This window comes from Nerophis ophidion, linkage group LG10 (assembly GCF_033978795.1).
Source record: "Nerophis ophidion isolate RoL-2023_Sa linkage group LG10, RoL_Noph_v1.0, whole genome shotgun sequence".
NCBI lineage: Eukaryota > Metazoa > Chordata > Actinopteri > Syngnathiformes > Syngnathidae > Nerophis > Nerophis ophidion.
Genome location: NC_084620.1, coordinates 54,927,041 through 54,940,881, shown reverse-complemented (window position 1 = coordinate 54,940,881; position 13,841 = coordinate 54,927,041). Strand labels below are relative to the sequence as shown.

The following is a 13,841-nucleotide window of genomic DNA, read 5'->3' as shown; positions in this document are numbered from 1 at the left end:
ACGCCTCTCCAGGTTTCACTGTCGTTGCCAACGTGAGCGTTGAAGTCTCCCAGTAGGACAAGGGAATCACCCGGGGGAGCACTTTCCAGTACTCCCTCGAGCGTTCCCAAAAAGGGTGGGTACTCTGAACTGCTGTTTGGTGCATAAGCACAAACAACAGTCAGGACCCGTCCCCCCACCCGAAGGCGGAGGGAGGCTACCCTTTCGTCCACCGGGTTGAACTCCAACGTACAGGCTTTGAGCCGGGGGGAAACAAGAATTGCCACCCCAGCCCGTCGCCTCTCACTGCCGGCAACGCCAGAGTGGAAGAGGGTCCAATCCCTCTCGAGAGAAGTGGTTCCAGAGCCCTTGCTGTGCGTCGAAGTGAGTCCGACTATATCCAGCCGGAATTTCTCGACTTCGCGCACTAGTTCAGGCTCTTTCCCCCCCAGTGACGTGACGTTCCACGTCGCAAGAGCTAGCTTCTGTAGCCGAGGATCGGACCGCCAAGTGCCCTGCTTTCGGCTGTCGCCCAGCTCACAATGCACCCGACCTCTATGGCCCCTGCTATGGGTGGTGAGCCCACTGGAGGGGTGACCCACGTTGCCTCTTCGGGCTGTGCCCGGCCGGGCCCCATGGGAACAGGCCCGGCCACCAGGCGCTCGCCATCGTGCCCCACCTCCGGGCCTGGCTCCAGAGGGGGGCCCCGGTGACCCGCGTCCGGGCGAGGGAAATCTGGGTCCATGATGTTTCTTCTTCATAAAGGTCTTTGAGCTGCTCTTTGTCTGATCCCTCACCTAGAACCTGTTTGCCTTGGGAGACCCTACCAGGGGGCTTTATGCCCCCGGACAACATAGCTCCTAGGATCATTGGGACACGCAAACTCCTCTACCACGATAAGGTTGCAGCTCAGAGAGGAGCACTATGGACTGGACTCACATTATTATTTTGGATCCACAATGGACTGGACTCTCACTATTATGTTAGATCCACTATGGACTGGAGTCTCACTATTATGTTAGATCCACTATGGACTGGACTCTCACAATTTTATGTTAAATCCACTATGGACTGGACTCTCACTATTATGTTGGATCCACTATGGACTGGACTCTCACAATATTATGTTAAATCCACTATGGACTGGACTCTCACACTATTATGTTAAATCCACTATGGACTGGACTCTCACTATTATGTTGAATCCACTATTGACTGGACTCTCACTATTATGCTAGATCCACTATGGACTGAACTTTCACTAATATGTTAGATCCACTATGGACTGGACTGTCACTATTATGCTAGATCCACTATGGACTGGACTCTCACTTTTATGTTATATCCACTATGGACTGGAGTCTCACTATTATGTTAGATCCACTATGGACTGAACTTTCACTAATATGTTAGATCCACTATGGACTGGACTGTCACTATTATGCTAGATCCACTATGGACTGGACTCTCACTTTTATGTTATATCCACTATGGACTGGAGTCTCACTATTATGTTAGATCCACTATGGACTGGACTCTCACAATATTATGTTAAATCCACTATGGACTAGACTCTCACACTATTATGTTAACTCCACTATGGACTGGACTTTCACTATTATGCTAGATCCACTATGGACTGAACTCTCACTATTATGCTAGATCCACTATGGACTGGACTCACACTATTATGTTAAATCCACTATTGACTGGACTCTCACTATTATGCTAGATCCACTATGGACTGGACTCTCACAATATTATGTTAAATCCACTATGGACTGAACTCACACTATTATGTTAAATCCACTATTGACTGGACTCTCACTATTATGTTAGATCCACTATGGACTGAACTCTCACTATTATGTTAGATCCACTATGGACTGGACTCTCACTATTATGCTTGATCCACTCTGGAATGGACTCTCACTTTTATGTTATATCCACTATGGACTGGACTCTCACTATTATGTTGGATCCACTATGGACTGGACTCTCACAATATTATGTTAAATCCACTATGGACTGGACTCTCACACTATTATGTTAAATCCACTATGGACTGGACTCTCACACTATTATGTTAAATCCACTATGGACTGGACTCTCACTATTATGTTAGATCCACTATGGACTGAACTCTCACTATTATGTTAGATCCACTATGGACTGGACTCTCACTATTATGTTAGATCCACTATGGACTTGACACTCACTATTATGTTAGATCCACTATGGACTGGACTCTCACTATTATGTTAGATCCACTATGGACTGAACTCTCACTATTATGTTAGATCCACTATGGACTGGACTCTCACTATTATGTTAGATCCACTATGGACTTGACTCTCACTATTATGTTAAATCCACTATGGACTGGACTCTCACAATATTATGTTAAATCCACTATGGACTGGACTCTCACACTATTATGTTAAATCCACTATGGACTGGACTCTCACTATTATGCTAGATCCACTATGGACTGAACTCTCACTATTATGTTGGATCCACTATGGACTGGACTCTCACTATTATGTTAGATCCACTATGGACTGGACTCTCACTATTATATTAGATCCACTGTGGACTGGATTCACACTATTATGTTAGATCCACTATGGACTGGATTCACACTATTATGTTAGATCCACTATGGACTGGACTCTCACACTATTATGTTAAATCCACTATGGACTAGACTCTCACTATTATGCTAGATCCACTATGGACTGAACTCTCACTATTATGTTAGATCCACTATGGACTGGACTGTCACTATTATGCTAGATCCACTATGGACTGGACTCTCACTTTTATGTTATATCCACTATGGACTGGAGTCTCACTATTATGTTAGATCCACTATGGACTGGACTCTCACAATATTATGTTAAATCCACTATGGACTGGACTCTCACTTTTATGCTAGATCCACTATGGACTGAACTCTCACTATTATGTTAGATCCACTATGGACTGGAATCTCACAATATTATGTTAAATCCACTATGGACTGGACTCTCATTATTATGCTAGATCCACTATGGACTGAACTCTCACTATTATGTTAGATCCACTATGGACTGGACTCTCACTATTATGTTAGATCCACTGTGGACTGGATTCACACTATTATGTTATATCCACTATGGACTGGACTCTCACACTATTATGTTAAATCCACTATGGACTGGACTCTCACACTATTATGTTAAATCCACTATGGACTGGACTCTCACTATTATGCTGGATCCACTATGGACTGGACTCTCACTATTATGTTAAATCCACTATGGACTGGACTCTCACTATTATGCTAGATCCACTATGGACTGGACTCTCACTATTATGTTAGATCCACTATGGACTGGACTCTCACTATTATGTTGTATCCACAATGGACTGGACTCTCACAATATTAGGCAAGACCCACTCGACATGCATTGCACCGGTCGCCCCCACATCTGCGGTCCTCCCCAAGGTTTCTCATTGTTAATCCCATTGGGTTGGGTTTTTCCTTGCCCTGACGTGGGATCTGAGCCGAGGATGTATCCGTGGCTTGTGCGGCCCTTTGAGACACCCGTGATTTAGGGCTATATAAAAAAAACATCGATTGATATGGAATTCAATGCGATCCATTCGCGTGATATGCAAGGTGGCCAGCAGAGGGCGGCAGACGCCATGTAGAAATCAACGCTCCTAAGTCACCTTCACAAACCAATTAATTTGTTGTGTTTTTTGGGGGGGGGATTTTTTTTTATTTAACCCTGAAATTTAGCGTTTAAACGCGTATTAAAATCAGGACTCGCATTTTTTTTACGAGAGGGTTTGCCGGCGCGGAAGAATGATAGTGACGTTTTTACGCCGGAGGGCAAATCGATGCTGGTATCATCACATTGATTGGCTCCGGCTGTGTGGGGTCGCCATCCCTGCCATGCAGCAGGGGGGCACTGGGGGATGATCAGCACCCAGGGGTGCAGGCATCTGTGGGTGCGGCGCATCACGCACACACACACACACACACACACACACACACACACACACACACACACACACACACACACACACACACACACACAGGGATAGAACACTGTGCATGGGTGACATGTAGAGGAGGACTGAGGAAGGAGGAGCACCCAGTAGGGGGAAAAAAAAAAAGGAAGGCAGGGATGTGAGCTCGCAGGGACAGATGGCACCAAGGGGAGGGGAAAACACTCCACTCGCCTGCGAGACGGCGTGAGAGGCAGCCGACGCTCGACGACGCTCCGAGGAGGATGTTCGCATCATCACCGTGGTCTGCACCAGCACCCAGCAGGGGACCCTAGACCCAGCACACATACATGAGCAGCGTCAGAGTGGAACCTACCAGAAGGCGGTCATCTGTGAATTTCTCCCCCTTTTTTTTTTTGGTGGCGTGTGGAGCCGAGACCATGAGCGAGGCCAAAAAAGGCGAGCTGGCCATGAGAGATAAAGCCATCCTGCACCAGCAGCGGCGTCTCAAGCAGGCCACCCAGTTCACGCACAAGGACTCGGCTGACCTCCTGCCCCTGGACGGCCTCAAGAGGCTGGGGACGTCCAAAGACCTGGTGAGTGGCGAGCGGAACCGATTTCCTGTTTGCCGTTACCCTCCGCGTACACCCGGCTCACATGAGAACACAATGATAGCAGAAACAGCGATCCAAATGTACAAACCCCGTTTCCATATGAGTTGGGAAATTGTGTTAGATGTAAATATAAACGGAATACAATGATTTGCAAATCCTTTTCAACCCATATTCAGTTAAATGCACTACAAAGACCACATAACGTAAAACGTAAAAATATATTCCAATTGAAAAAAATATATAAAGATAGAACAATAAGATCATATGGACAGCCATAAGTGGGGACATCTCTACGCTGCTGATCCGCCTCCGCTTGAGATGGTTTCCTGTGGACGGGACTCTCGCTGCTGTCTTGGATCCGCTTGAACTGAACTCTCGCGGCTGTGTTGGAGCCACTATGGATTGAACTTTCACAGTATCATGTTAGACCCGCTCGACATCCATTGCCTTCGGTCCCCTATAGGGGGGGGGGGGTTGCCCACATCTGAGGTCCTCTCCAAGGTTTCTCATAGTCAGCATTGTCACTGGCATCCCACTGGATGTGAATTCTCCCTGCCCACTGGGTGTGAGTTTTCCTTGCCCTTTTGTGGGTTCTTCCGAGGATGTTGTAGTCGTAATGATTTGTGCAGTCCTTTGAGACATTTGTGATTTGGGGCTATATAAATAAACATTGATTGATTGATTCAAGTGTTTACATTTTGTTTTTTATTTATTATTTTACTTATTTTTTGTCTGGTTTTGTATTTGCTCTGTGTCATTCCGTGAGGTGTATATTATATTATTACTATATTATTATTATTATTATTATTTGAGACACTAGTGATTTAGGGCTATATAAGTAAACATTGATTGATTGATTGATTATTTTCTTGGTTTGGTTTATACTTTATGAAGTTTTGCACTTGTTGTGTTTTTCTTGTGTTTTTTGTTTTTGATTGTTTCATTACATTTGGATATATGTGTCGGCTTAAATGATATTCATGAAGTAAGATAATGTATTGTGTCAAAGGGGGCAGGAAATTATAAGATTTCCTTCATCCTGCTCCTTCTCAGGAATTGTGTGGATTTAAATTGTATAATTGTGATATAATTATGTATCGTTCTAAATGCACATCAATGAATGAGATAAATAAAAAATGAAAAATGAATGAATGAATATTTGATGTTCAAACTCATGAATTTTGTTGTTTTTTTGCAAATAATCATTAACTTAGAATTTCACGGCTGCAACACGTGCCAAAGTAGTTGGGAAAGGGCATGTTCACCACTGTGTTACATCACCTTTTATTTTAACAACACTCAATAAATGTTTGGGAACTGAGGAAACTAATTGTTGAAGCTTTGAAAGTGGAATTATTTCTCATTCTTGTTTTATGTAGAGCTTCAGTCGTTCAACAGTCCGGGGTCTCCGCTGTCGTATTTTACGCTTCATAATGCGCCACAAATTTACCATGGGAGACATGTCGGGATTGCAGGCGGGCCAGGAAAGTACCCGCACTCTTTTTTTTACAAAGTCACGCTGTTGTAACACTTGTCTTGCTGAAATAAGCAGGGGCGTCCATGATAACGTTGCTTGGATGACAACATATGTTGCTCCAAAAGCTGTATGGACCATTCAGCATTAATGGTGCCTTCACAGATGTGTAAGTTACCCATGCTTTGGGCACGAATACACACTATTTTCCCCAAGACATAATTCAAAGTGGAATATTTAATGTTAAGTAATTGGAGCCTTGAATGTGTCAATAATTGACAACAGTCTGCAAAGACAATATATTTAACGTTCACACTGAGAAACTTTGTTATTTTTCTGCAAATAATCATGAACTTAGAATTTAATGGCAGCAACACATAGCAAGAAAGTTGTCACAGGGGCATTTTTACCACTGTGTTACATGGCCTTTCCTTGTAACGACACTCAGTAAAGGTTTGGGAACTGAGGAGACACATTTTTGAAGCTTTTCAGGTGGAATTATTTCCCATTCTTGCTTGATGTACAGCTTAAGTTGTCTCTGTTGTGGTATTTTAGGCTTCATAATGCACCACACATTTTCAATGGGAGACAGGTCTGGACTACAGACAGGCCAGTCTAGTACCCGCACTCTTAATACAAAGCCACGCTGTTGTAACACGTGGCTTGGCATCGTCTTGCTGAAATAAGCAGGGGCGTCCGTGATAGCGTTGCTTGGATGCCAACATGTATGTACCTTTCAGCATTAATGGTGCCTTCACAGATGTGTAAGTTACCCATGCCTTGGGCACTAATACGCCCCCATACCATCACACATGCTGGCTTTTACACTTTGTGCCTAGAACAATCTGAATGGTTATTTTCCTCTTTGTTCTGGAGGACACCACGTCCTGTGTTTCCATATATAATTTAAAATGTGGACTCGTCAGACGACAGAACACTTTTCCACTTTGCATCAGTCCATCTTAGATGAGCTCGGGCCCAGCGAAGCCGGCGGCGTTTCAGGGTGTTGTTGATAAATGAGTTTGGCTTTGCATAGTAGAGTTTTAACATGCACTTACAGATGTAGCGACCAAGTGTAGTTACTGACAGTGGTTTTATGAAGTGTTCCTGAGCCCATGTGGTGATATCCTTTACACACTGTCGGTTTTTGATGCAGTACCGCCTGAGGGATCAAAAGTCCGTAATATCATCGCTAACGTGCAGTGATTTCTCCAGATTCTCTGAACTTTTTGATGATTCTACGGACCGTAGATGGTAAAATCCCTAAATTCCTTGCAATAGCTTGTTGAGAAATGTTCTAAAACTGTTCGACAATTTGCTTACAAAGTGGTGACCCTCGCCCCATCCTTGTTTGTGCAATACTTAGCATTTCATGGAAGCTGCTTTTATACCCAATCATGGCACCCACCTGTTCCCAATTAGCCTGCACACCTGTGGGATGTTCCAAATTAGTGTTTGATGAGCATTCCTCAACTTTATCAGTATTCATTGCCACCTTTCCCAACTTCTTTGTCACGTGTTGCTGGCATCAAATTCTAAAGTTAATGATTATTTGCACAAAAAAAAAGTTTATCAGTTTGAACATCAATATGTTGTCTTTGTAGCATATTCAACTGAATATGGGTTGAAAAGGATTTGCAAATCATTGTAGCTGAGATAGGCGCCAGCGCCCCCCGCGACCCCGAAAGGGAATAAGCGGTAGAAAATGGATGGATGGATGTATTCTGTTTATATTTACATCCAACACAATTTCCCAACTCATATGGAAACGGGGTTTGTATTTGGCATATAAAATATAATGAAACCTTTTCAAAAGGTTACATAAGCTCATCATGGCTACTGACGTAAAAGATCAGTGAGTAATCACGAAGATAGTTTAAAACTTATAAAAAACAAAAAATCCAAAATAGCAATAAATAAGAATCACATTTTTCTCACCACCCCTTATGTATGTAAGTGAGTACCGCTGATTTCTCCGCTGGCCGGGTATGGCTCTGGTGGTGCTTTCCTAAATTACAACGTAGTTGGTTGATTCGAGTGTAAGTGACAGGCAAACCATTTCACCGCCTGGACATCTTAACTAATTTCCGGTGTCGGCAGACGTCATTTCAAAAGAGGTAGTTTCTCTTGAAATATCCTTCTTGAAAACGCCCTTGCAAATATATATCTGCCACCCAATCAACATTTTGCTCCGCTTCTTCGTTGGTTAAAAAAGTGAGTGCCGCTGATTTCTCCGCTGGCCGGGTATGGCTCAGGTGCCACTTTCTGCTTTTGTAAATTACATCTTGTTATTGGCTACTTGGGAGTGACAAGTGAGTATCCAATCACAGTCACGTTCAACGTAAGGCTACCTAGATGGGCTACTGTGAATAACTCGTGATCGCATCGCAACTGTCTGTCAACTGAAGGTCCTTTGTTCGTTTACACTGCACTGTGTTGATTCAGAAGGCCTCCGGCAGAATTCGCACAGCGCTGGCAACAAGCTAGCTGAACTCTGATTGGATCAAAGCTCTAATTTAAAAACAGCAACACTGGAGCCTAATATGACATGAAGACATGGTACTGTCAAAACTAAAATAATTGTAAAAAACATATTGAATGTGAAGAAATATATTTGAACTCACAATTTGATGCCGTAAAAGCCAGCGGTACCGCTCGTAGTTGGTTGATTCGAGTGGAAGTGACAGGCAAACCATTTTGCCACCAGGACAGCTTAACTCGTTTCCGGGGTCGGCCGACGTCGTCTCAAAAGATGTAGTTTCTCTTGAAATATCCTTCTTGAAAATACCCTTGCAAATATATCTCTGCTTATTTGTTGCGTAAAAAAGGTGATTACCGCTGATTTCTCCGCTGGCCGGGTGTGTTTCCGGTGCCACTTTCTGCTTTTGTAAATTACAACTTGTGATTGGCTACTCGGGAGTGACAAGTGAGTATTTAATCACAGTCATGTTCAACGCAAGGCTGGCTAGATGGGCTACTGTCAACTTGTGACCGCATCGCAACTGGCTGTTAACTGAAGGTTCTTTGTTCTTTTACACTGCACAGTGTTGATTCAAAGGCCTCCGGCAGAATTCAAACAGCGCTGGCAACAAGCTCGCTGAATTCTGATTGGATAAAAGCTCTAACTTAAAAACAGCAACACAGGAGCCTGATACGACATGAAGACATGGTACTGTGAAAGCTAAAATAATTGTAAAAAACATTGAATGTGAAGAAATATATTTGAACTCACAATTTAATGCCGTAAAAGCCAGCGGTACCGCTCGTAGTTGGTTGATTCGTGGGAAGTGACAGGCCAACCATTTTGCCGCCAGGACAGCTTAACTCGTTTCCGGGGTCGGCCGACGTCGTCTCAAAAGATGTAGTTTCTCTTGAAATATCCTTCTTGAAAATACCTTTGCAAATATATCTCTGCTTCTTTGTTGGTTAAAGAAGTGATTACCGCTTATTTCTCAGCTGGCCGGGTGTGGCTCCGGTGCCCCTTTCTGCTTTCGTAAATTACAACTTGTGATTGGCTACTCGGGAGTGACAAGTGAGTATCCAATCACAGTCATGTTCAACGCAAGGCTGCCTAAAATAATTGTAAAAAACATATTGAATCTGAAGAAATATATTTGAACTCACAATTTAGTGCCGTAAAAGCCAGAGGTACCGCTCGTAGTTGGTTGATTCGAGATGTAGTTTCTCTTGAAATATCCTTCTTGAAAATGCCCTTGCAAATATATATCTGCCACCTTAACGTTTTGCGCCGCTTCTTTGTTTGTTAAAAAAGTGAGAACGGCTGATTTCTCTGTATGTCTCCGGTGCTGCTTATGAAAAGTAAAAACATAAAATGAACTTTTACTCATTTCTGATCATGACTTATGTTAGGCCTTGCTGGCCACTGATTAACATTTCCATAAATCCCGTAATCAGTGGAGCATTTTAACACGCCGGCGTCAGCTTTTCATCTCATCGCTTCATCAGGACGGCCGCCGGTCAGCGGGACACAACTTGAACTTATTAAAAAAATATATAAAACATCTTGACGTGAATCCCTAAAAGGTCATTAGCTTCAAGGGGCTTAACGGCGTCTATGTGATTCAACATCCGTTGTGATAAAAAGCAATTATCTTTCCCGCCAAGACGGAATGAAACTCGTCTCAGCAGCTATCTGAAATCTTTGAGGGAGCGCTGTGAGGGCGTGAAGTGGAAATTGTCGCCGCGGTAAGCCCGCCTCAACGCTCAGCAGCTAAGTTCATGTGTGGACGCGCACTGAGTCATCATCAGCACAGTATTGTAGGAAAATAGTACTTTCTGGAAGCCCAGGTACCGAAAGGGGCGGAGCAGGGTACAGAGCAATGTGTTGATTGGTGGACACAACGTGCAACAATCATGCTATGGACGCTAATAGTTCAACAACAGCCCATGCCAGATGGGACGCGGTTGTGTCTTCAGCTTTTTCTTCTCCGGCGTGTGACGCCTGCGTGCTTACGTAAGACTTTTTCGCTGCTCTTTAGCCCGAGGCGGTGCGGAGCGTCGCTGGAGTTGTTGTGAGAGCGTAAAAAGGGAAGCGTGGTCTCTAGAGAAGGTCACGGGGGATGCTTTATGTAACACAACACACTCTTGTGTGTGTGTGTGTGAGAGTGTGTAATGTAGAAGAATAAAAGTGCCAACTCGGAGAGTCGGAGAGTCGACATGATCATTTAATGCCACAAAGATTATTGGTATTACAAAACCCATAACCAGGGAAGTTATTAGCACATTGTGTAAATGGTAGACAAAAACACAATACATCCACCCATTTTCTGCCGCTTGTATATATATATTTATACCTTTTTCCAACTTTTTCTCAAATTGTCCCCCACTTTGGCTGGTTCACTCCTGGGTATCTTTTGGTCATTCCCGGTGTTCCCGCGGCTCGGGCAGCTCGCTGCGGGGCTTCTGGAACTCCATCCTGGGTAGGATTTTTAAACAATTTCGTTATCCAAGATGGCGGCGCCCGGACGGGCTGCGTCCTCGCGGAGCTCCTTCTAAAGATGAAACATTTGGCAGAAATACCGGACAATTCCACAGACTTTATGGCTGGCTCACATCGTGGTCACTCCGTGATCACGTACGACCGCCAGACACTTCTGGATGTGGACATATCGGGCCGTTTTGGACTGATAGACACTTGCGTGCTAGACTTGCTAACTAGCATGGGAATACATCGGCGGCTACATCCAGCGGCCCGTGAAGCAGGGGAGTCTAGTAGCAGCGGGGGCCGTCTACGGAACAGACGCCAGCGGTGTGATCGGAAACGCGGATGCCGAGCGGGGCTAAAAACAAAGCAGAAGGCTAATCCCCACAGAACACCACTTTCCTCCATCCCGAAGACGGATTTAGATGAAAGATGCGAGACTACTGGTCTGGGTAAGGAGTCAGTTAAATTAGAACAAGTTTTTTCTGCTTTGAGTGTTTCAGAGTTGGACATGTGTTTTACTGAGGTGGCTAACTATGATGCGTGCAGTTTATCAAAGCAACAAACAAACAATCGGAAAATCCCCGTTACTGAGGTGGCTAATTATGATGCGTGCAGTTTATCAAAGCAACAATCAAACAATCGGAAAATTCCTGTCGTATCAATTCCTAGATATGGTCGTAACTATACTAAATGCACTGGGCATAATAAACACAACATTATTAATATTGCTACTACGGATAATTTGATCAAAAACTCCCTAAAACAGCCCACTACCTATAATATAGGTTTTTTAAACATAAGATCATTGTCTCCTAAAACGTTGTTAGTTAATGATATTATCAGAGACAACAATCTTAACGTCATCGGTCTCAGCGAAACCTGGCTTAAACCAAACGACTTTTTTGCGCTAAATGAGGCATGTCCTCCTAACTTTACACATGCGCATATTGCCCGTCCGCTCAAAAGGGGTGGGGGGGTCGCACTAATATACAACGAAAACTTTAACCTTAGTCCTAACATAAATAATAAATATAAATCGTTTGAGGTGCTTACTATGAGGTCTGTCACACCGCTGCCTCTACACCTGGCTGTTATCTACCGCCCCCCAGGGCCCTATTCGGACTTTATTAATGAATTCTCAGAGTTCGTTGCTGATCTAGTGACACACGCCGATAATATAATCATAATGGGGGACTTTAATATCCATATGAATACCCCATCGGACCCACCGTGCGTAGCGCTCCAGACTGTAATTGATAGCTGTGGTCTCACACAAATAATAAATGAACCCACGCATCGCAACGGTAATACGATAGACCTAGTGCTTGTCAGTGGCATCACCGTTTCCAAAGTTACGATACTCCCGTATACTAAAGTATTGTCCGATCATTACCTTATAAAATTCGAGGTTCAGACGCATGTTCGTCAAACTAATAATAATAATAACTGCTATAGCAGCCGCAACATTAATACGGCCACAACGACAACTCTTGCTGACCTACTGCCCTCGGTAATGGCACCATTCCCAAAGTATGTGGGCTCTATTGATAACCTCACTAACAACTTTAACGACGCCCTGCGCGAAACCATTGATAACATAGCACCGCTAAAGTTAAAAAAGGCTCCAAAAAAGCGCACCCCGTTGTTTACAGAAGAAACTAGAGCTCAGAAATTATTATGTAGAAAGCTGGAACGCAAATGGCGCACGACTAAACTTGAGGTGCACCATCAAGCATGGAGTGATGGTTTAATAACTTATAAACGCATGCTTACCTTAGCTAAAGCTAATTATTACTCAAATCTCATCCACCGTAATAGAAACGATCCTAAATTTTTGTTTAGTACGGTAGCATCGCTAACCCAACAAGGGACTCCTTCCAGTAGCTCAACCCACTCAGCTGATGACTTTATGCAATTCTTTAGTAAGAAAATTGAAGTCATTAGAAAGGAGATTAAAGACAATGCGTCCCAGCTACAACGGGGTTCTATTAACACTGACACGATTGTATATACGGCGGATACTGCCCACCAAAATAGTTTCTCTCGTTTTGAGGAAATAACATTAGAGGAATTGTTACAACATGTAAATGGAATAAAACAGACAACATGTTTACTTGACCCTCTTCCTGGGAAACTGATCAAGGAGCTTTTTGTATTATTAGGTCCATCAGTGCTAAATATTATAAACTTATCACTCTCCTCGGGCACTGTTCCCCTAGCATTCAAAAAAGCGGTTATTCATCCTCTTCTTAAAAGACCTAACCTCGATCCTGACCTCATGGTAAATTACCGACCGGTGTCTCACCTTCCCTTTATTTCAAAAATCCTTGAAAAAATTGTTGCGGAGCAGTTAAATGAACACTTAGCGTCTAACAATCTATGTGAAACCTTTCAATCCGGTTTCAGGGCAAATCACTCCACGGAGACAGCCCTCGCAAAAATGACTAATGATCTATTGCTAACGATGGATTCTGATGCGTCATCTATGTTGCTGCTCCTCGATCTTAGCGCTGCTTTCGATACCGTCGATCATAATATTTTATTAGAACGTATCAAAACACGAATTGGTATGTCAGACTTAGCCCTGTCTTGGTTTAACTCTTATCTTACTGATAGGATGCAGTGTGTCTCCCATAACAATGTGACCTCGGACTACGTTAAGGTAACGTGTGGAGTTCCCCAGGGTTCGGTCCTTGGCCCTGCACTCTTCAGCATCTACATGCTGCCGCTAGGTGACATCATACGCAAATACGGTATTAGCTTTCACTGTTATGCTGATGACACCCAACTCTACATGCCCCTAAAGCTGACCAACACGCCGGATTGTAGT

The 13,841-nt window shown here is 43.7% G+C and overlaps 1 protein-coding gene across 1 annotated transcript in view; it reads left to right on the top strand.

The window, feature by feature from the left end:
* The first annotated feature begins 746 nt into the window (after positions 1-746).
* The window catches only part of nrip2 (nuclear receptor interacting protein 2), a 37,184-nt gene continuing 24,089 nt past the window's right edge, over positions 747-13,841 (top strand). The window contains exon 1 of the mRNA XM_061914141.1: positions 747-4,574. Coding sequence (XP_061770125.1) covers positions 4,329-4,574 — 246 coding nt within the window. The 5' untranslated portion in view covers positions 747-4,328. The remainder of the gene's footprint in view (positions 4,575-13,841) is intronic.